This window comes from Zootoca vivipara, chromosome W (assembly GCF_963506605.1).
Source record: "Zootoca vivipara chromosome W, rZooViv1.1, whole genome shotgun sequence".
NCBI classification, from domain to species: Eukaryota; Metazoa; Chordata; class Lepidosauria; order Squamata; family Lacertidae; genus Zootoca; species Zootoca vivipara.
This window is the reverse complement of record NC_083293.1, coordinates 3,076,843-3,099,534: the sequence shown is the minus strand read 5'-3', so window position 1 is coordinate 3,099,534 and position 22,692 is coordinate 3,076,843. Positions and strand designations below refer to the sequence as shown.

Genomic DNA, 22,692 nt, shown 5'->3' with positions numbered 1-22,692 from the left:
TCCTCTTTCGCAAGATTTCATCCCGAAAAGAAAGACCGTCATATTTTTAACTGCCAAGGAATTTCACCAAAGATGGACACACACACACACACACACACACACACACACACACAGTGAGGGGAGAAAGTATTCGATCCCCTGCTCAATTTGCTTGTTTGCCTTCTGACGAAGCAATGACCAGTCCATCATTTTAACGGTAGTTTTATTGTAGCTGTAAGAGATAGAATAGCAACAGGAAAAAAACCCGGAATTTATGGACTGGTCCTTTCTTCCATCAAAGGGCAAACGGGCACATTTCGCAGGGGATCAAATACTCCCCCCCCCTTCACTGTATATCTGATTTCAATAAAGTCTCACCGACTCGTGATTGAAATCCCTCCTCCCTCCTGGCTTCTCCCTGCCTAGAGGAGGAGAGAGTGGGCTGGGCTGAGCTGGCCAAGCCTTATTTTTCAGCAGTCCCTCTCGAGAACCGGCCCATTCGCACTGCTCAACTTCTGGTGGTGCTCCTGTGGGCCAGAGAGCAGCGAGGACGAACTCGCTCTGCCTGCCCACGAGAAGTGGCGGCAGTAGCCTCTAGGAAGGTAAGCATAGCGGCTGGGGCTGTGGGGTGGGGAGGAGGGCTACTCTCCTCCTCCTCACCTCTTCTTCCAGCTCCCCCCACCATGCTGCTTCTCCAGCCCGACCAAAGGTCCAAGGGACTGTGGAGCAGCCTGCGGCAAAAAATCCCCCCCCCCCGGCATCCCTCTGAGCATCCCTCTCCCGGCTGTCTGTTTTCGGCCTGATTTAGAAAGACATGGTTCAAATGTAAAAATCTGGCTGTGTCTAGAACAGGCATCCCCAAACTGCGGCCCTCCAGATGTTTTGCCTACAACTCCCATGATCCCTAGCTAACAGGACCAATGATCAGGCATGATGGGAATTGTAGTCTCAAAACATCTGGAGGGCCGAAGTTTGGGGATGCCTGGTCTAGAATGACCTGGTGAATGGAAAAGGGGAAACATCTATATATACATATCTATATATTAAGCTGAAAATAATACTGAAATGCAGATAAAATATGAACGGTGAAAGGAAGTGTTGTTATTATTTTGTAAAATAGTGTTTATCATATTGAAATATACTTTTCTTTATTTTTTTCCTGTATACTTTCCCATGCATTTTTTTTCCTTTTTCTTATTTCCTTTTTCTTTCTGTTTTACTGGATTATTATTCTTTATGTATGGTTTTCTTTCATAGCTGCCAAGTAGCCCGTTTCCCCCGGGAAACCCCCCGTTTTTACTTACCTTTTCCCGGTGGTTCCCCCGTATCACTTCGTCTCCCGTTTTTCTCCGTTATTTTCTCCTGCCGGCGGCCATTTTTTCCCTTTCCGATTTGCCCTTCTATGGGCATCCAAAATGGCCGCCGCCGGCTTCAAAAGTCGCATCTACGCATGTCCGGATGTGCATAGACGCGACTTCTGGTCGGCGGCCGCCACTTTTGATGCCCATAGAAGGGCGAAACGACACCAGAAGTTGCGTCGACGTTCTTCCTGACGTGCGTACAAGCGACTTTTGGAGCCGGCGGCGGCCATTTTTGGTGCCCATAGAAGGGCAAAGCGACACCGGAAGTTACGTCGACGCAACTTCCGGCGTCACACGGCTGCCGGTCCCGGATTCTGCAGTCCGGGACTTGGAAGGTAAGTTCTTTTGATGTATTTACTTTGCAATGTAATAAAGATTTAAAAAAATATTTTGTTATTTACTAAATTCAATAGGGGGGAGGGAAGGAAAGGGAATTCTGCCCCTTTCCATAGTGTCAAATGCCTTTTCCTTTTTCCAGAAAACAGAATCGCCTCATCGGGGCCGAGTTTGCTCACCGTGTTCCTCGGAATCGTCTGCATTGCGGCTCTCATGCTTCCCACGCTGGGAGAAGGGGGTTCGCTCGTGCCCCTCCACCTCCACTTAAGTGTGAATCAAAAGTTAGTAGCAGCTTATGTATTAGGTACGCATTTTTTTGGTCGTTGTTTTGTTTTGGGATTTGGCGCTGGCCGAGTGGTTGCTGTCGGAGAAATAAGGGACTGGCCGGAAGTAGCAGGCCGGAAGTAGCGCTGCCGCCATTTTGGAACTGGGCGGAGCATGCTCAGAAGCGGGCTTGGGATGCTGCTTTGCCCAGTTCCAAAATGGCCACCGCGCCAGAAGTCGCACTGCGGCCATTGTGGAACTGGGCAGAGCAGCACCAAAAGTCGCTTCTGAGCATGCTCCGCCCAGTTCCAAAATGGCCGCCGCACCAGAATAAACCGGGGGGAAACAAAAAAAAATCCGTTTTTTCAGCTAGGAACAGCTGGAAAAACAGGGATTTCCCGGGGAATACGGGAGACTTGGCAGCTGTGGTAAATAAATGGGTTTTTTAAAAAATACAAACCTATAGTCGAGTCCCTGCTTGAGGCCCATGTCAGCAAATTGCAACCAGGGTGGATAAAGATCAATGTTTTTTTTTTAAAAAAAGAAAGTTTTTAAAAATCGGATTTTGATTTAAATCGAACTTTTTTTATTTAAATCGGATTTTGGAAATTAAATGCTTTTGGGGGCAGAATTTTTCTATAGTTTTCTGTTTAGGTTACATTATACTTAGGTTACATTGTTTTCTGCTGCTCCAGAGAAGCGGACACGGAGCAATGGATTCAAACTACAAGAAAGAAGCTTCCACCTCAACATTAGGAAAACACTGGTATGGGACAAGTAGGCTTGTAATGGACAAGTTTGAGGCTTGACAGACATATGTCAAGAATGCTTTGATGGTGTTTCCTGCTTGGCAGGGGGTTGGACTGGATGGCCCTTGGGGTCTCTTCCAACTCTATGATTCTATGATTCTACGCCAAAGAGACTATAATTGGAGGGCCAAAGTTGAGGAAGCCTGGTCCAAAGGCTATTCATCAGGAAATAATTCATCTCCAAAAAAGAAAACAATGCCCGACCTGAAAAGAAAAATATGGAGCAGATGATTCAGCAGGGGAAACACAGCCCCGAACAAGTAAGGAGGTAGCACAAGAATACTTGGCTAGTTTAGATGTATTCAAGTCTCCAGGGCCAGATGAACTACATCTAAGAGTATTAAAAGAACTGGCAGAGGTGATTTCAGAACCACTGGCAGTAATCTTTGAGAATTCCTGGAGAACAGGCGAAGTCCCCGCAGACTGGAGGGGGGCAAATGTGGTCCCTATTTTCAAAAAGGGGGAAAGAGAGGACCCAAACAATTACCGCCCAGTCAGCCTGACATCAAAGATTCTAGAGCAGATCATTAAGCAAACGGTCTGTGAGCACCTAGAAAGGAACGTTGTGAACACTAAAAGTCAGCATGGGTTTCTGAAAAATAAGTCATGTCAGACTAATCTGATCTCATTTTTTGACAGAATTACAAGCCTGGTAGATGAAGGGAACGCTGTGGATATAGCCTTGGTTTCAGCAAGGCCTTTGACAAGGTGCCCCATGATATTCTTGTAAAGAAGCTGGTCAAATGCGGGCTAGACAATGCTACCATTCAGTGGATTTGGAACTGGCTTACTGACCGAACCCAAAGGGTGCTCATCAATGGCTCCTCCTCATCCTGGAGAGTAGTGACTAGTGGGGTGCCACAGGGTTCTGTCTTGGGCCCAGTCTTATTCAACATCTTCATCAATGACTTGGATGATGGGCTTGAGGGCATCCTGAGCAAGTTTGCAGGTGACACCAAATTGGGAGGGGTAGCTAATACCTCAGAGGACAGGATCACACTTCAAAATGACCTTAACAGATTAGAGAACTTGGCCAAAGCAAACAAGATGAATTTTAACAGGGAGAAATGTAGATTACAGTCATACCTCGGTTTAAGTACGCCTCGGTTTGAGTACTTTCAGTTGAAGTACTCCGCGGACCTGTCTGGAACGGATTAATCCACTTTCCATTACTTTCAATGGGAAAGATCGCTTCAAGTTAAGTACGCTTCAGGTTAAGTACGGACTTCCAGAACCAATTACATTCATACTTCGGGTTAAGTACGCTTCAGGTTGAGTACTCCGCATAGCTGCCAAGTTATCCCTTTTTTAAAGGGATTTTCCATTATGCTGAATAGGCTTCCTCGCGAGAAAAGGGAAAACCTGGCAGCTATGGTACTCCGTGGACCCGTCTCGAACGGATTAATCCACTTTCCATTACTTTCAATGGGAACGTTTGCTTCAGGTTAAGTATGCTTCAGTTTAAGTACTCTGCGGACCACCTGGAACGGATTAATCCACTTTCCATGGGAAAGTTTGCTTCAGGTTAAGTACGCTTCAGGTTAAGTACAGACTTCCGGAATCAATTGTGTATTTAAACTGAGGTACCACTGTAATACACTTGGGCAAAAAAAAAAAAAGGATCTAGGAGTCTTGTATCTTCCGTGTTTCTCATAATATAAGACGTGCCTTCAAAATAAGACATGGCAGGCTTTTCACGAGTTGATTAAATATAAGACATACCCCCAAAATAAGCCGTAGTGGGGGAGCAGGTCTGGCAAGGAAGGCATTTAAGGGCCTTCGGAAGAGCCGGCAAGAGGCAACAGCGCGCTTGCTGGCGACCTTCTTCTTTTCATGCCACTCGCAGTGGCCGTCTCCACCGCCGCCGCCGTGCTTTGGGGCTTGGCGCGTGCCCACAGCCACCTCCGCAGCCCCTGGGATTACCGTCGCTGCAGCCGCGCTCCTGGGCGCTCTCGGCACTTCCCCCGCGGCCGCCTCACTGTGTTTTGCGGGGGTGGGAGCCGCTTCGGGGAGCACAGCGCAGCGTGAAGAACCTGGTGAGAGGCAGCTGCGGCTGCAGGTGAAGCCCGGGATCTGCGTGGGTGACTGGGGGCGAGCGCCCTGAGCGCTGCAGCGGTGGCGAAGAGGCGCCCGATCAGCTGAGAGGCCTCTTGCCGGTCCCTCCGCCGCTTCTCTCACAGCCGCCTCCGCGGCTGCTTCCTGCTCCGCCGACGCATTTGGATCCTTGGATCACGGCGTTTCTTCTGCTCCCCAGTAGCACGCAAATGGGAGGGCCGGAACCCCGCTGAGCTTCGCAGCTCCGCAGTATTATTATTGTGCTTTGTTACAAGGGCAGCCTTGCCATTTTTATTTTCTGCTCCCTGGCTCTCAACGGGTCCCGCGCGGTGCGCTGCTGCCGACTCTCAACGGGTCGGGGGTCGGTGCAGCATGCTGTTGCCAGCTCCCGCTCGAAAAAATAAGAAATCCCCCGAAAATAAGCCGTGGTGTGTTTTTTTGGAGGAAAAATAAATATCAGACGTGTCTTATTTTAGGAGAAACATGGTAGAAGTCATGTCAAACTGGACATGAGTCAACAGTGTGATGCAGCAGCTCAAAAAGCCAATGCAATTCTGGGCTGCATCAATAGGAGTATAGCATCTAGATCAAGGGAAGTAATAGGACCACTGTATTCCGCTCTGGTCAGACCTCACCTGGAGTCCTGTGTCCAGTTCTGGGCACCACAGTTCAAGAAGGATACTGACAAGCTGGAACGTGTCCGGAAGAGGGCAACGAAAATGGTCAAAGGCCTGGAAACGATGCCTTATGAGGAACGGCTTAGGGAGCTGGGTATGTTTAGCCTGGAGAAGAGAAGGTTCAGGGGTGATATTATAGCCATGTTCAAATATATCAAAGGATGTCATATAGAGCAGCGTTTCTCAACTGGTGTTCCGCGGCACAGTACTGTGCCACGAGACACCGGCTTGTGTGTCGCGACGTGCGGCGAGGAAAAGGGCGCTTTGCATTGCTGACGGACTTCCGGCGAGGCAAGATGGCGCACGGCACGGCAGCGCGAAGCTCCTGAGAGCGACCAGCATGCCCGTGCCGCCAGCCTAGCCTCCAGACCGCCGGAACTGCCGCCGCCGGTACGCGGGCGCCAAGTGAGCCCGGCGGATTGACCGGGGAGCCGCTGGAGCCCCCCCCCCCCCCGCGACCCCACCGGAGCGACACCGAAAACGCCCGGCTGGAGGATTGACGGACCCCTGGGGTCCGCGGCAGCCGCGTGGGCGTCGGAATCGCCCGGCGGATCAAGCGGGGAGCCGCTAAAGCCCCCCAGCGAGCCCGCCTGCGGCCGGGAAGAGCTCCGAAGCCCGGGACCTCCCACCACGCGACGGCCCTGCCTCGTCGCCGCAGCCGTCGCCACCCCAGCCGCCCCAGGAGAAGAGGAAAAGGAGGGAGGCCCCCCCAGGTGAGGGAAAAAGGGAAAGATAGGGAGGAGAGGGCCCCTCGCCCCCCCCCAACCCAGGTGATTCTAATAGCATCTTGCGGACCCCTCTGGCATAGCTCGCGGACCCCTGGGGGTCCACGGACCACCTGTTGGGAACCACTGGCTTAGGGAGCTGGGTATGTTTAGCCTGGAGAAGAGAAGGTTAAGGGGTGATATGATAGCCATGTTCAAATATATGAAAGGATGTCATATGGAGGAGGGAGAAAGATTGTTTTCTGCTGCTCCAGAGAAGCGGACACGGAGCAATGGATTCAAACTTCAAGAAAGAAGATTCCACCTCAACATGAGGAAGAACTTCCTGACAGTAAGAGCTGTTCGGCAGTGGAATTTGCTACCAAGGAGTGTGGTGGAGTCTCCTTCTTTGGAGGTCTTTAAGCAGAGGCTTGACAGGCATATGTCAAGAATGCTTTGATGGTGTTCCCTGCTTGGCAGGGGGTTGGACTGGATGGCCCTTGTGGTCTCTTCCAACTCTAGGATTCTATGATTTTTTTTAGTTTTCCATTGCGCTGAAACTCAGTCTTAAGTTAAATTTTTTTAAAAAAATTGTTTATATTGTTATGAAGGAAATGATTCTTTTTCTCCTTCTCACGTACAGCAGAAAAGCTGTCCAAATGGAAACAGTTCACTTATGAAACATCATTCATCATCATTTCATCGTTATCTGTCTAATGTATCTCTCATAGTAGAACCAAATCACAGTCATTTTTGATAGAACTGCAAAAACTACTCTGAAAATTTAACCTTCCTCTGGTTGTCAATATTAAGAGGATGCCAGCGAGGCCGAACCTTTCTGTAAAGGATTCCCCAAAGGAAAGCTTCCCCTGCTTGTCAATATGAAGAGGATGGCCAGCGAGGCTGAACCTTTCTGTAAGGGAAAAAATACGATTCAAATCAAGTCTCGCTAACTAGTGATTGAAATCCTTCTTGAAATCGCTTGGAATCCAGTCCACCCTGATTGCAACCGAAAGCAAAGATGAGCTCCCTGACCTTTCGGCGTTTGTACAATGCAAACTGTGTTTCCCAAATATTCACAAACATCCATGTGGCTCCCAGTGAATGAGCTTTTCTGTGTGCTCCGCACCTAAGAAACCTCTCGCTGCGGGTTAAGGCTTCCGGTTCGTCGCGCTGAGGAAGAAGGACGCAGGGACTTCGCGCTCCGAAGTCCTTGGCCTCGCGGGGGGGGGGAGTCCGCAGAGCGAGCGGACTCCCCGTAAAAGCACCGGGAAGAGCGTCCCGGTGACTCATTTTGCCCAGCGGTGCTCTGTTTCGCGATTCCTCCGCTGCCCGAGAGCTCAGTAGAGCGATCGAGAGCCAGCGGAGTGGCGTCGCGGGAGCCATTTTGGGTTCCAACTTACCTCCTAGAAGCGAAGCTCCGAGTCCTCACCCGGCAAGCGGCGGATTCTTCCAAGAAATACGAGATTTCCTTTTTTTTTTTAGATTTTAAAAAAGCCTTTATTTCATATTTTATAATTACAAAACGGAAACATAAATCAAAATCATAAATCATAAATCATAACTCATACATTGGATTGTACAAAGACACCTCCAAGTCAAAAAAAAGAGAGAAAAGGGGATAAAAAGCACAAAAAAGAGAGAAATACCGTATGTGTGTGTGTGTGTGTGTGTGTATATATATATATATATATATATATATATATATATATATATATATATACATACACATACATTCGCGTATTAGATATATGTACACATACATACACAGAGAGAGAGAGAAAAAAACAAAACAAAACTGCAACACATACATAAATACTAAAATGTGGTACAGATAAAAAACAATTCCTATTGTATGAACATCACTTCCCTTTATCAATTCTTCCTTATCCTGCTCTAGCTTTTTTACCCCCACCAATATATCCGTATCTACTTATCTCTATTCACATATCATCTGCTAAATTGATCTTTCCTCTATTTATTATCCGTTGTTGCTCATTCTATATGTATTTTAATCGAAGCATATCACCAAATTTGTATTTATCTTTTCTTTTTTAAGATAATCCTCAACATATTTCCATTCTGCCTTGCTTTTTTGTATCGAAATATTTCTAATTGCTGCTGTCATCTTTGCCAAATTCATGAATTCCACTAATTTTTCTTGCCATTCGCCAATTGTTGGTACTCTCTCTCCTTTCCAGTTCTTTGCTATAAGGAGGCGTGCTGCTGCACATGCATATAATAATATATTTTTCCTATCATTAGGGAAATTGTCTGGCACCATGCTTAATAAAAGTATTTCTGGTTTTTTCTCAAATGTAAACCTCAACATCTTTTTTAACTTCTCATACACATTATTCCAAAATTCATAAATTTTATCACACTGCCACCAGCAATGAAAATAATTTCCCAATTTTTCTTTGCATTTCCAACATTCTTTCGAATTGGTCTTATAAATTTTTGCTAGCTTTTCTGGTGTGAGATGCCATCTATATATTATCTTCATCATGTTCTCTTTTATATTTGTACAAGCTGTGAATTTCATACCTTCCCTCCACAGTTTATCCCACTGCGCTCTATAAATTGGTCTTCCTAGATCTTGTGCCCATCTCATCATTGTACATTTCACTTCTTCATCCTTCATTTCCCACTCTAACAGATGACTATATAATTTTGCCAGTGGTTTACTTTCATTATCTAATAATATCTCCTGTAACTTAGATTTATTATCTGCAAAACCAATTTCCCTGTGTTTGTTCAATAGACTCTGCATTTGATGATACTGCAGCCAGCTCGAGCACTTGTCCCTGATTTCATGATACGGTTTCAATATTAATTTCCCATTTTCCTTTATTAATAATTCCTCATACGTTAACCATTTCTTATCGTAAGTTCTGTTACTTAAAGCTGTCATCTCCAAAGGTGATATCCACCAAGGCGCTTTGGATTCCAACAAGTGTTTATACTCCATCCAGATCTTTAATAATGCTTTTTTGAAAACATGATCTGAGAATTCTTTTAAATTTCCTTTCTTTTCATTTAATAAATATGTATGCCAACCTGCTAAATTTCTAAACCCTTCCAAATCCAAAATTTCTTTATTTTCCAATTTTATCCAATCCTTGACCCAACACAAGCCTGCCGCAGCATAATAGATCTTTAAATCTGGGACTCCCCACCCCCCTCTTTCTTTAATATCAGTAAGTAACCTAAATTGAATTCTGGCTTTTCCCCCCTCCCATATAAATTTGCTTAATCCCTTCTCCAATTCTCGAAAACCTCTTTTTTATCTATAATAGGGAGCATTTGGAAAAGAAATAACATTTTGGGTAAAACTGACATCTTGATTGCCGCAATTTTAGCTGAGAATGATAATTTTAAATTTCCCCATCTTTCTAAATCTTTTTTAATAGATTTCCAAATTTTGACATAATTGTTTTCAAATAAATTTATATTATTTGCTGTTATTTCAATTCCTAAATACTTTACTTTCTTTACAATTTCCCACTCTGCTATTGCTTTCATCTCCTCTTCTTCTTTTCCTCTTATATTTTTAACCATTATTTTAGTTTTTTTCCAATTTATCTTTAGCCCTGCCACCTCTCCATATTTTTGTAACTCCAATTTAATGTTTTTTATTGATTCTATTGGATCCTCTACCATTATCACTACATCATCGGCGAATGCTTTGATTTTAAACACATTATTCCTAACTTTAATCCCTTTGATGTTCTCATCCTCCTTTATTATTTTTAACAAGCATTCTATCGCTAACACAAACAGGAGAGGTGACAATGGGCACCCCTGGCGTGTCCCCTTTGACACTTCGAATTCATCTGATAATTCCCCGTTAATGATCAGCTTCGCTACTTGTTTTTTATATATTGCATTTATACCCTGGAGAAATTTCCCTTCTATTCCTACTTTCACCATCATTTTATCCATATAATTCCAATTTACGTTATCAAAAGCTTTCTCTGCGTCCAGGAATATAAACGCTGCTTTTTTCCCAGGGTTCCAGTCCAAAAACTCTATAAGATCTAATAATATTCTCACATTTTTGCTCATCTTCCTTTCTGGTAGGAAACCCTGCTGATCTGTTCCTATAATTCTATTGAGAATCCCTTTCAGGCGATTTGCTAAAATTCCGGCAAAATTTTTGTAATCTGAATTCAATAGGGAGATGGGTCTAAAATTTTCTACCTGATCGTTACTTTTATCTCCTTTAGGTATTAATGTTATATACGCCTCTTGCCAGGTTTTTGGAATAGCACCTTTCTCCAATATTTTATTTACTAATTTCTGATACGTCTCTTCTAATTCTGATCTAAATACTTTATAATGTAAATTGGAAAGGCCATCGGGTCCCGGTGATTTCCCTATTTTGAATTTACCTATGCTTTCCTGAATCTCTTGTGCTGATATTGGGTTGTTTAAAATTCTTTTCTCCTCTTCATTTATCTGTGGTACTTTACAAGTTTTTAGATATTCTTCTATTTTCGCCCCCTCTACTTTCCTCCCTGTATATAATTTCTTGTAATATTTCACAAAACATTTTTGTATATCTTCTCTTTTAGTCCAATTTTCTCCACCATTTCTGATATTTGTGATTATTTGCCCACTTTGTTGTTTCCTTAACCTCCATGCCAATAATTTCCCAATTTTCCCCCCGGCTTCGAATGTTCTCTGTTTTGCCCATTTGATTTTCTTTTCTATCTCATGGCCCATTAATACAGATAACTCATTTTGCCAAATTTTAACTTGTGTTGCTGCTTTCTCATTTTTAGGATTTTTAGCTAATTCTTTTTCTCCTTCCTCTAATTTCCCCTTAATTATGTTTAAATTCTTTTCCCTTTCCTTTTTTATTTTGCTTCTTTGTTGTATATACATACCTCTTATAAATGCTTTACTTGCATCCCAGACTGTTTCTAGGCTCATATCTTCTGTTTCATTGATTTGGAAAAATTCCTTTATTTCTTTCTTCATTTTGTTTATAAAATTCTCATCGTTTAAAACACTCTCATCTAGACGCCATCTGGTTAGTTTCTTATGATTGTCTTTTATCGTCAACATCACCGGGTTGTGATCTGTCAAGGACTTTATCATAATTTCAGTTTTAACTAAATTTGGGATTAAATTTTTAGATACCCACATAATATCTATTCTTGACGCTGATTTTTTGGATTCTGAGAAAAATGTATACTTTCTCTCTCTTTCATTTCTCAATCTCCAACAATCCACCAATTCAAAGTTTTCCACAATATTGAAAAACACGCCTGGTAATTTCCCTTTATTCTTTTTCCCATTATTTGATTTATCTAGATCTCGTCTCACCACCCCGTTAAAATCCCCTACCAGAATTAATTCTTCATCGTTCACATGGTCTCCTATCCAATCATTTAATTCCTTGAAAAAATTTGTTTTCCCCCCATTTGGCGCATAAATATTTATTACCATAACATTACCGTTGGGAAGATAGAGTCTCGTTCCGACCACTCTCCCTTCCTTATCTTGAAATACCTTTTCTGTTTTGATATTATGTTTGATATATGTTACTACCCCTCTCTTCTTTCTCCAGTCTAGCGAAACAAATTCTTCCCCCAATTTTTTGTTTTTCAAAACTCTTTCATGCTTTTTTGCAACATGAACTTCTTGTAAGCATATCACATCCCATTGACTTTTTTCAACACATGCTCTATCTTATTCCTTTTAATTTTATTATTTAAACCGTTCACGTTCCAGGAAATAATATTGAGATTCATTCCTTTATTAAGATGATATTCACTTTCCCAACTACCCTGTTTCTCATATTTTAAGACATACCCATAAAATAAGCCATAGCAGGATTTTTAAGCATTCAAGGAATATAAGCCATACCCCGAAAATAAGACATAGTGATAGGCGCAGCAGCAATGCCGGCCGCGGCAGGAGGAGGAGGGAAAAAATAAGACATCCCTTGAAAATAAGCCATAGTGTGTTTTTTTGAGGAAAAAATAAATATAAGACATGTCTTATAATATGAGAAACACGGTACTAAAATAAATTTCACGAATTTGCAAAGAATTTTATACACGAAGAAAATATCAATGATTCCTCAAACTTCTTCTTTATCTGTTTGATCCCTCCTATTTCCTCCCTCAAATCTGAATAGATCTTAATAATTGTTAATAATTTACTATAGTTTAAATTCAATTGTCTTAACACAGCTAAAAATACCTCAAACAGTGAGAATACAAAAAGAAAAAAAAGGAAAAAGAGAGAAGAGGAAAAAAAAAATCAATCAACACTATCGAAACCATTCAATACATTTAAACCTTCGGTTATCCCTCAATTTGACCTTCTTCTTCTTCGTTGCTCTCCTCCTCCTCCTCCCCCCTCAGATCCTTCTTGTTTCTCTTGGCAAATCTTTCCGCTTCTTCTGCCGACCTTATTGTCTTCCTTCTTCCTTTAAATGAAAATGTCACTCCTTCGGGGAATTCCCAAACATACCAACTTCCCCCTTTACTCAGGGCGTCTGTTAATACTCTGTAATTCTGTCTTTTCATTCTCAGTCTCTTTGGAATTTCTTTAAAGATGGAAACTGTTCTCCCTTCTATTACCAAATTTGTTTGTTTTTTCCTCTGTAAAATTTTGTCCTTCAACAACATCGAGTTCATATGAATCAAGCAGTCGCCTGGCATCTTGTCGGTTCTCCTCCTATCCGTTCTTATTCTGAAGATTTTATCTATATCTAACCAAAGATCCTCTTCTTTAACATTTAGCCATGCTGCTAGCTCCTTTACTATTTTTTCATCTATTTGCTCGTTTGGGACCTCCGGCACGCCCCTCACGCGCAGAATTAATGCTTTTTGTTTCATTTCCAGCATGGCCATCTGGTCTGCCAACTCTTCTTGCTGCTGCTTCAATCTTTGTCTTTCCTTTGCTTCTTCTGTTTGTACTTTTTGTATTTCTTTATTTTCTAAAATTATCTTCTTTATCGAATCATCCTGTTTATTTATTTTTAAATTCACCTCTTTCACCGCTTTGTCTAATTCCTTATTCTTGCCACTCAGTTCCTTTATCTGACCCGACATTTCTGAGATCACTTTAGAGTTTTCAGCCATCATTTTAGAATTTTGTTCAATTGTTTTAGATTTTTGTTCAATTTTAGCTTCCATCGAATCTAATTTTTCATTTAACGATTTATTCATTTCAGTAATCAGCTCCTTTATGTCAGCTAATGCATCATTGTCTATAGTCATCGATTGTCTTCTATTTTGATTTCCTGATGCACCTGCTTTCGTATTCCTTGTTGACATCATTCTCCTATCCTGAAATGTTTTACAAAGTCCAATATATTTTCTTAAAGGAGATGCAAGCCTTGCCCCCACTTATAAACACGTCCTGATTTGCTCCTTTCAATTTTGGGAATCCCCCTTGGCTCAATTTCAGCAAGACATTATTTTCCCTTTAGCATCTTATACAACGTTCAGTCCACCAGGTGCAGCACCCTCTCTATTATGTATTGGCTGGTCTTTAGGCACAATGTGTTTAAAATTACGAACTACAAGCTGTAAAAGTTCTTTCTGTCCACAGGGTGTCGCTGTTTGACTGTCTCTGCTTTCCCTTTGACCACTTTACTTTATTCCTTTAATTGCTCTCTCCTTGCTCCTCTGTTTCCGTAAAGAAGACGGAAGAAGGAAGGCTGCGTGACTTAGCACATTTTAGGTCTCCATTTTGCCCTTCTCCCAGGTCTCCCCTCGCATAAAGTTGTAAAAAGCAAAGTTGAATAGGCAAAATGTCCTTACTCCTCTCTTTAATGCACGCTATAAATTTCTTTTGGCGCTTCCGCCTCTTCCTCCCCCCCCCACTCCTTTCGAAAGTCCTGTTCTCTCTACTTTGAAGTATATTTTAAAGACCCGATTTTTGGGGGGGGGGCGGGAGTCTAAAATCCTTCTTTCAGTTCAGTCTCTCCCAATGCTACAGTGTGACGAGCTCCTCACTAGATAGTCCGTTTAAAAAAATAACATGTAGAGTTATACTTAGCAGGTTCTTTTCGTGATGTTGCAAACAATCCCCTGATCTTTCTTCTCCGGTTTGTTACAATATCCTTGATCTTTAGTTTTTTTCTGTGTTTCCAAACCGGTTACTTTCCCTCTTCTCAGATCAGGGAGTCCTGGGCGCTTACTAGGCGGATTCGGGGGCGCTCTGTCGATAGGCAACTTGATTGCGTTTGCGATCTGCGTTTGGCTCCTCTCCGTCGCCTCCACCACCACTAATAAGAGGGGTGCCGGCACGGAGTTCTGCCTTCTTACGCCGCTGTTCCTTTCTCCAGCAAAGCCCTGTGCTTTGCTGTTGTATAAGGAGGGGGTGTATTAAGCGCTCACCCCCCTGTTTTTGCCTCCGACCCTCGTAAGTCTTAATTTTGTAAGTCTTAATCTCCGTGAACACGGAGCTCCGCTTTTTCCCCTCCGCTCTCTAGTGCGCCCGGAACCGGAATCCCCAAGAAATAAGAGATTTCCATAAAGTAAGTGAAATCTACATTTGGACTTTAAAATTAGTAATCTGGAAAATAGGGAGAGATCTAAAAAAACGGAAGTCGATCTCTTCCTAATGGCTAATTGAGAGGCGCATTATTTTCAAGCCGAAAAGGGGGGAAAAAAGAGTTTTTGAACTGTGGACCCGAGAGAAAGAAAGACTTTTACAACCCTTCTCGGCTCCCGAATCCGGCACCCCTTGAGGTTAAGCATTAACAAGGAAAAAGTGTTTTGACAGCTGTCAATAGCTGTCAAGTTGTCAAAGGATTAAGAAAATATATTACATTGTTGTGGAAGAAAAAAAATATGGAATTAAGATTGGACTTGTGATGGAGTTAAAGACAAAAGAGAAGATCAGCCAAGATGGATCTGACCATGTAACAGGAAGGAATTTTCCAGCACCCTTTGCATCTTCTGTCTGCTTGTGGTTAAGAGAAATATGAAATATGAAAACAAAGTACTCTCGAGCCTTCCAGGAGGCTGTGTTGAACTATTTACAAACATGGGAGGACATTTATAAGGAACGGCAACATCCTAATATACCATCAATGGAGAATGAGGTTCATGATCACGATCTAGAAAATAATTCAGACTCTGAGACTATATATGAGGAGCAGCAAGCTGATGACAATTTGGACAATTTTGAAGGTGAACGGGACCACAAAAAATACTTTGTGGATGAGGCAAAACAAGGATTTGAAAAGGAAGAACAGAGTGACGATGAGAAGCAAAGGGAAATGAAGATCAATGGAAAGGAAGATCCTGGAAGGACTGAAATGTGGAGTAGTTATTCAGGGAGGGGAAGGGCAGGGAGAGGGGGGAACAGGGGCCTGGAGTTGGAAGAGGGAAAGAACTGGAGTAGGGTGAGAACTTAGTTAAAAGGTTTTCTTTTTGGTTTCTGAATAACGGTTTTTGAAATCTTGGCTAGTTAAAGGAAATGCTGATCCAATTGGGGGAAAGGACATAGGGAGAGGAGGGGGAGAGTGTTTTAAAAATTAAGGAGTTTTCTGGAGGGAGTTAAAAGAGTGGCTGAGGAAAGAATTTTTAGATTAATATCAATATGTTTATGTTTAGATAGGTGTTTGGGCAGAGAGCTGCCTGTCTTCCTCTCTTTGCTTGGTGGCACCCAGTGGCAGGGGGTGCCCTGGGGGGAGGGGAGGGGGTGGAAGGAAACCCAGACACAAAAATGGAACCTTTGAAGTGCTGGACCCTGCGGGTTCCGCTTGTGGCAGGAGGGGGCCCGTGGGAGGACAGCACGAAGAAGGAGGAGGATTAAGTTAATATTATAAGAATAAGATTTTGAATAATAAATTAGAGAAGTTAGGAAAACCAGGAGGAAGAGAATCGAGGAAGTCACAATTATAATGTTAAGAAAATAAGATTTGGGAATTTATGTTTTTTTCTTTCTTTTTCTTTTTTTTCTTTTTTCTTTTTATTGTCTTATTGTCAATTGGATTGTTATGTTGAAGAATCAGCTGGGGGGAAAACCAAGCCTCAGAGATCCTCCATCCCTGTCCTCTCAGGGGCAGGGAGGGGATGAGGGGGGAGGAGGGAAGGGGGGAGGCCAAACCCAGCGTACAATGGACCCCTTCGGTTCTCAACGCCCATGGGCACTACCGGTGGCAGAGGTGGACCTGTGGTTGGGGGGAAATCGAAGGGACAGAGCTTATATTGTATGTTTTGTCTGTCTAGTTTGTATAAAAACCAATAAAAATCATTTTAAAAAAACCAACATGGAATAAAGCCTTCTTTGTACCAGGAAAAAAAAAAGAAACCTCTCGCTGCGGGTTATTTCTCAAGTTAAGCTGAAATAACTGGACTCTGTCTTTTTATTATTATTATTATTAAAATAAACTTTATTATTTGACTCAATCATTACAATAAAAATAAGTTTACAGCCATAACTTTGTACAGTTGTCTTATTCAATTCCCTCAGCGACCTCCCCCCCATATTTCCCCCCCTTCCCTTAACTACGACTTCTCAACCAAATCTGAACTTATCCTATTTATTCCAAGTAAACCCTACATAAAGGTAAAGGGTCAAGGGACCCCTGACCATTAGGTCCAGTCGTGACCTACTCTGGGGTTGCGGCACTCATCTCGCGTTATTGGCCGAGGGAGCCGGCGTGCAGCTTCCAGGTCATGTGGCCAGCATGACAAAGCCGCTTCTGGCGAACCAGAGCAGCGCACGGAAACGCCATTTACCTTCCTGCTGGAGCGGTACCTATTTATCTACTTGCATTTTGACGTGCTTTCGAACTGCTAGGTTGGCAGGAGCTGGGACCGAGCGACGGGAGCTCACCCCGTCGCAGGGATTCAAACCGCTGACCTTCTGATCAGCAAGCCCTAGGCTCAGTGGTTTAACCCACAGCGCCACCTGGGTCCCTTTTAAATACCTTAATCTAATAATTACAATAATTTCAGACAATTTATTAACGTTTCTCAGCTTCCCTGTTTTGCTTATTTCATTACATAGCTTCAAAATTAAACATGAGGAAGAACTTCCTGACAGTAACAGCTGTTCGACAGTGGGATTTGCTGCCAATGAGTGTGGTGGAGTCTCCTTCTTTGGAAGTCTTTAAGCAGAGGCTTGACAGGCATATGTCAGGAATGCTTTGATGGTGTTTCTTGCTTGGCAGGGGGTTGGACTGGATGGCCCTTGGGGTCTCTTCCAACTCTATGATTCTTTGATTCTTTGAATTTACTATTTTAGAGATTTGGCTTCTCTAACTTATTTTGTAAATAATTTGTGAATGGTTTCCAGTTCTTTTGTGATTCTTCATTTTTTATACAGTGGTGCCTCGCTTAACGAATGCCCTGCTTAACAAAATTTCTGCTTAACGAAAGGATTTTTCGAGCAGAGGTTGCCTCGCTAGACGAATTCATTTTACGAAAAATTCGTCTAGCGAATCGCGGTTTCCCATAGGAATGCATTGAAATTCAATTAATGCGTTCCTATGGGCAAAAAAAAAATTCAAAAGAATTTCAATGCATTCCTATGGGATTCGCTAGACGAATTTTCCGTTATAAGAAAAGACCCGTGGAACGAATTAAATTTGTCTAGCGAGGCACCACTGTACTGTTAATTTCATCGGGTTTTTTTTGCCAGATTATAATAATTAAATAAATAATTTTTCTCGCCACTCTTCTTTGCTCGGGGCACTTGTAGCCTTCCAATTTTTACAGCATCTGTCCTTGGGTTTGATGTCGTCCGGTAGCATTCCTAAGAGAAATGATTTGGGGCTTTTGCTAAATGAATATTTCAAGATTTTCTTTCATTCTTTATAGATCATTTATTTGGGAAATAAGTGGACTCTGTCTTCTGATTCTTGCAGGTCTCGTCACGATGGTCATATTAAGAACATGAGCAATAACACAATTGGATGCCCATATTTTTTTCTCCTTTTTTTTTTACCGTATTTTAAATCTGCCTCCTGAACATGGGCCTCTTGACTCCTGTTTGGGTGCAAAAATCATCTGGTGATTTTTTTTTTTTTTGGAAAGGAAAGTTTTAACTCTGTTTTCACTGGAAAGACTCGTCGCTCGGAAGCACTTTTCGACCAACAGCCATGAAATGGTTGAAGGAAAAGGGAATTGGGAGAAACTTTTCTACCTACGTCTAGCCGTGCAAAAATCTCCTTTGTGCTTTCTTTTTAAAATTGCATGTTTTTAAAATTCACGCAGACTTCAGTGTTTAACCGCCATAGGAGCCGGCAGTTCTGTCTGCAAATGTTCCACTGGCCTGTAAGTATTGCAAATTTAAATACAGAGGAAAACGCCAGGATGGCGGAATATAGAAAGCCACTCACTCGCCCGATGGTAGAAGCTGCCGTATTTTCCTGTCTACTTTTGGTGAATCCAGTTTAAGAAAACAGGGTGGGGGGATGGCCCAGAGCATGGGTAGACAAACTTGGCCCAGGGGGCCGGATGCGGCCCAATCGCCTTCTCAATCCGGCCCACAGACGGTCCAGGAATGGGCGTGTTTTGACATGAGTAGAATGTGTCCTTTTATTGAAAACTAGTCTCATTCAGCCCGTTAAGAAAACGGGCGCTAGAGGTGCGACGGGGCCGCGGCCTTTCCTCCCTTTCTGCGCTCGGTGCGCTGGGAACCCAATTAAACAAAGCGCTCTCCCATCGTGTCCCGCGGCCGAGCGCAGAGAGGGAGGGAAGGCCGCGGCCCCGCCGCTCCTCCCACGGGCCAGGTAGGGTTGTCAGGGGGCGCCGCCGGTGGACCAAGATGGCGGCATCGGGCTCCGGGGCCGCGGCTCGCGGCGGGAGCCGTACTGGGTTCCCGCCGCCGCGGCCCTGGAGCCCGATGCCGCCATCTTGGTCCGCCACTGCAGGGGGACGGGAGGCAGAGGGTTGAGGGGGGGGAGAGAACGTGTGTGTGTGTACGTCCCGCATCTTTGTCCAGTCCCTGTGTCCGTGGGGCACATGCGCATTAGCGCGGACACAGGGACTGGACGCAGAGACACAGGGACTTTATTATATAGGATGCATCTCTGGGTTATTTGTGGGGCCTGCCTGGTGTTTTGACATGAGTCGAATGTGTCCTTTTATCGAAAATGCATCTCTGGGTTATTTGGGGGGCATAGGAATTTGTTTATTCCCCCCTCCAAAAAAAGAAATCTAGTCCGGCCCACCACAAGGTCCTAGGGACAGTGGACCGGCCCCCCTGCTGAAAAAGTTTGCTGACCCCTGGACTTTACAAAAGGGGGGGAAAGAGGACAGGCTTTTGCAACCATACAACTATGTCGGATGAATTCTCGGCTACCAAATCTGCAACACAGATTTATTTCTTAAAACTTAATACATTGCAGCGGAACCTCGGTTTACGAACACCTCAGTTTACGAACTTTCGGTTTATGAACGCCGCAGACCCGTCTGGAACAAATTAATTCGCTTTCCATTACTTTCCATGGGAAAGTTCGCTTCAGTTTATGAATGCTTCAGTTCAGGCATCCCCAAACTGCAGCCTACAACTCCCATGATCCCTAGCTAACAGGACCAGTGGTCGGGGGATGATGGGAATTGTAGTCCAAAACATCTGGAGGGCCAAAGTTTGGGGATGCCTGCTTCAGTTGATGAGCAGACTTCCGGAACCAATTGCAGCAGTGCCTCGCTTCATGAATGCCCTGCTTAACGAAATCTCCACTTAACGAAAGGATTTTTCGAGCGGAGGTTGCCTCGCTAGACAAATTCGTTTTGTGAAGAATTCGTCTAGCGAATCGCGGTTTCCCATAGGAATAAATTGAAATTCAATTAATGCGTTCCTATAGGCAAAAATAAAATTCAATGCGTTCCTATGGTATTCGCCAGGCGAATTTTTCGTTGTAAGAAAACACCCGTGGAACGAATTAAATTAAATTAAATTCGTCTAGCGAGGCACCACTGTACACCCATGCTTCGTGTTGAGTACTCCGCGGAGCGTCTGGAACGGATTCATCCCCTTTCCATTACTTTCAATGGGAAAGTTCGCTTCAGTTGATGAACGCTTCAGTTTAAGTACTCCGCGGACCGTCTGGAACGGATTAATCCCCTTTCCATTCCTTTCCATGGGAGTGTGGTGGAGTCTCCTCCTTCTTTGGAGGTCTTTAAGCAGAGGCTTGACAGGCATATGTCAAGAATGCTTTGATGGTGTTTCCTGCTCGGCAGGGGGTTGGACTGGGTGGCCCTTGTGGTCTCTTCCAACTCTACGATTCTATGATTCTAATAATAATTTTATTTATAATTATTCAGCTTTCCCTGACATCTCCAGGGGAAAAGACACGCGTGAAACCCACCAGAAAATCTGCCAGTCAGTGTTGGCAACACTAAGCTCAACGAAGCAGTACAATACCTATTACACCGTATCGAGACATGAGGAAGGAGATAATTGATCCCTCGTTAAAAAAACTTACCAGGCCGCTCAACAGAAACGCTTACTAGATCCCTGCTAGCGGATTTTAATCCAGAGCGCACTAAGAATGTGGCTAAATTCTGTTACTACGCGTCAAGACTAAGACACGTCGTGACATCAATAACAATGATGAAGTTATTGATAACGGATAAGTTATTGATAACGGATAATAGTTAAAGGGAACTACGGTATCCCTCCTTAAATTTTAACCCAATTTTAATTTGAAATAGGATTATGAAACAGTATTGCTCAAAGAGGATATTAAAGAACTATCTCTTTTATGGATTATCGGTTTTCTTTTTCTCTCTTGCTGGTCTAGGACTGTAATAAAGATACCAGTATTTAAAATTTATTACACCAGATGTTCTCTACAGCTTAGGAAATCTGTATTATATATGAATCATTTAATTTTTTAAAATTTTTATTGTTATTTTATTAGAAGTAATCATGATTTTAAAATACATCCGTGCGCTTATTGGCTCCTGTTTGACATGGTACTACTGGAACCTCAATTCAAACCTCAATTCAGGAAAGGCTGTGCTGGATCCAGCCTTTGGATCAGACATCCCCCAAACTTCGGCCCTCCAGATGTTTTGGACTACAATTCCCATCTTCCCCGACCACTGGTCCTCTTAGCTAGGGATCATGGGAGTTGTAGGCCAAAACATCTAGAGGGCCGCAGTTTGGAGATGCCTGCCCTAGAATATCCCTGGTTTGCTCCTTTCCGGCTCTTTTGGGATTACAACTCCCATCGTCCCTAGCTCACAGGACCAGCGGTCAGGGACGATGGGCATTGTAGTCCCAAAACAGCTGGGGGGCCAGAGTTTGCCTATGCCTGATCTATCCAAAGCAGGCATCCCCAAACTCCGGCCCTCCAGATGTTTTGGCCTACAACTCCCATGATCCCAAGCTAACAGGACCAGCGGTCAGGGATGATGGGAATTGTAGTCCAAAACATCTGGAGGGCCTGCGATAGATCATTCTTGCTTAGCCTCAGTTCCTTGTTCTTTAAAATAGGAACACTTGAGGCTTTTATGTGGCCAATCCCAGGTAAGTGTTTGAAAGCACTGCATGACCACATGACAGGGTGGGTAAAAATCAATGATTTTTCTATATTAAAACCCCCCCAGAAAAATGGTTTTTTTTGGATTGAAATCAGATTTTTAAAATACAATACTTCCGGAGAGAAAATATTTCTAAAGATGGTTTTCAACTAAAGTGACATTCTAGTCCAAAGGTAGCTGTGTCGAGCATTGCCAAAGGTTTCGCCTCTATGTCCCTGGATCAGAGTGGATAAAAATCCTAGAATCCTAGAGTTGGAAGAGACCCCAAGGGCCATCCAGTCCAACCCCCTGACAAGCAGGAAACCCCATCAAAGCATTCTTGACAGGTGGCTGTCATAGAATCCTAGAGTTGTAAGAGACCCCAAGGGCCATCCAGTACAACCCCCTGCCAAGCAGGAAACACCATCAAAGCATTCTTGACAGATGGCTGTCAAGCCTCTGCTTAAAGACCTCCAAAGAAGGAGGAGACTCCACCACACTCCTTGGTAGCAAATCCCACTGCCGAACAGCTCTTACTGTCAGGAAGTTCTTCCTAATGTTTAGGTGGAAGCTTCTTTCTTGTAGTTTGAATCCATTGCCCCGTGTCCGCTTCTGTCAGCATAGGGTCAACAAGTGAACACTCACAGCTGACTGATTTGGACGGTGGCCCAGAATTGGGGAATGCAGAGGGGGAGCAGAGTGAACAGTTTAGAGAGATATCAGGAAACAGCTCTCCCGAAGCTCTTAATAATCCACCCGGCGTGAAGCAGAGACGGAGGGCTGGATTACAAGAAAGGGGGAGGCTGACGTCACTTAATAGAAGGAAGAAGGTGTGGTTCCCACAGAGGGATAAAGGGAGGTGGAACAATGCCGAGGACTCAGATGAGTCATCAGACTAGTCGTAAGTGAGTGAGAGCCGTGGCTTGAGACTGTAGCTTGTATTTTGTTATTGTAAATAAAACTACTCTTCAACGTTGAAACGTGTGGGCGTCTTGAGGTCGAGACTTAACAGCTTCTCTGGAGCAGCAGAAAACAACCTTTCACCCTCC

The 22,692-nt window shown here is 43.6% G+C and overlaps 1 protein-coding gene across 5 annotated transcripts in view; it reads left to right on the top strand.

Moving 5' to 3' along the window:
• The window catches only part of LOC132591105 (motile sperm domain-containing protein 1-like), a 39,483-nt gene extending 17,334 nt beyond the window's left edge, over positions 1 to 22,149 (top strand). The window contains exons 5-7 of one of the 5 annotated variants that reach the window (XR_009556980.1): positions 1,819 to 1,957; positions 18,037 to 18,445; positions 20,441 to 22,149. Coding sequence is in view for 4 of the 5 variants with exons in the window: in XM_060270059.1 (XP_060126042.1) it covers positions 1,819 to 2,084 (266 nt within the window). In the remaining variant the exon portion in view is untranslated. Of the gene's footprint in view, positions 1 to 1,818; positions 6,498 to 18,036; positions 18,847 to 20,440 lie in introns of those variants that run through there. The other 4 variants (XM_060270060.1, XM_060270061.1, XM_060270062.1 and 1 more) reach the window with 4 other exon arrangements.
• Positions 22,150 to 22,692: the final 543 nt, after the last annotated feature.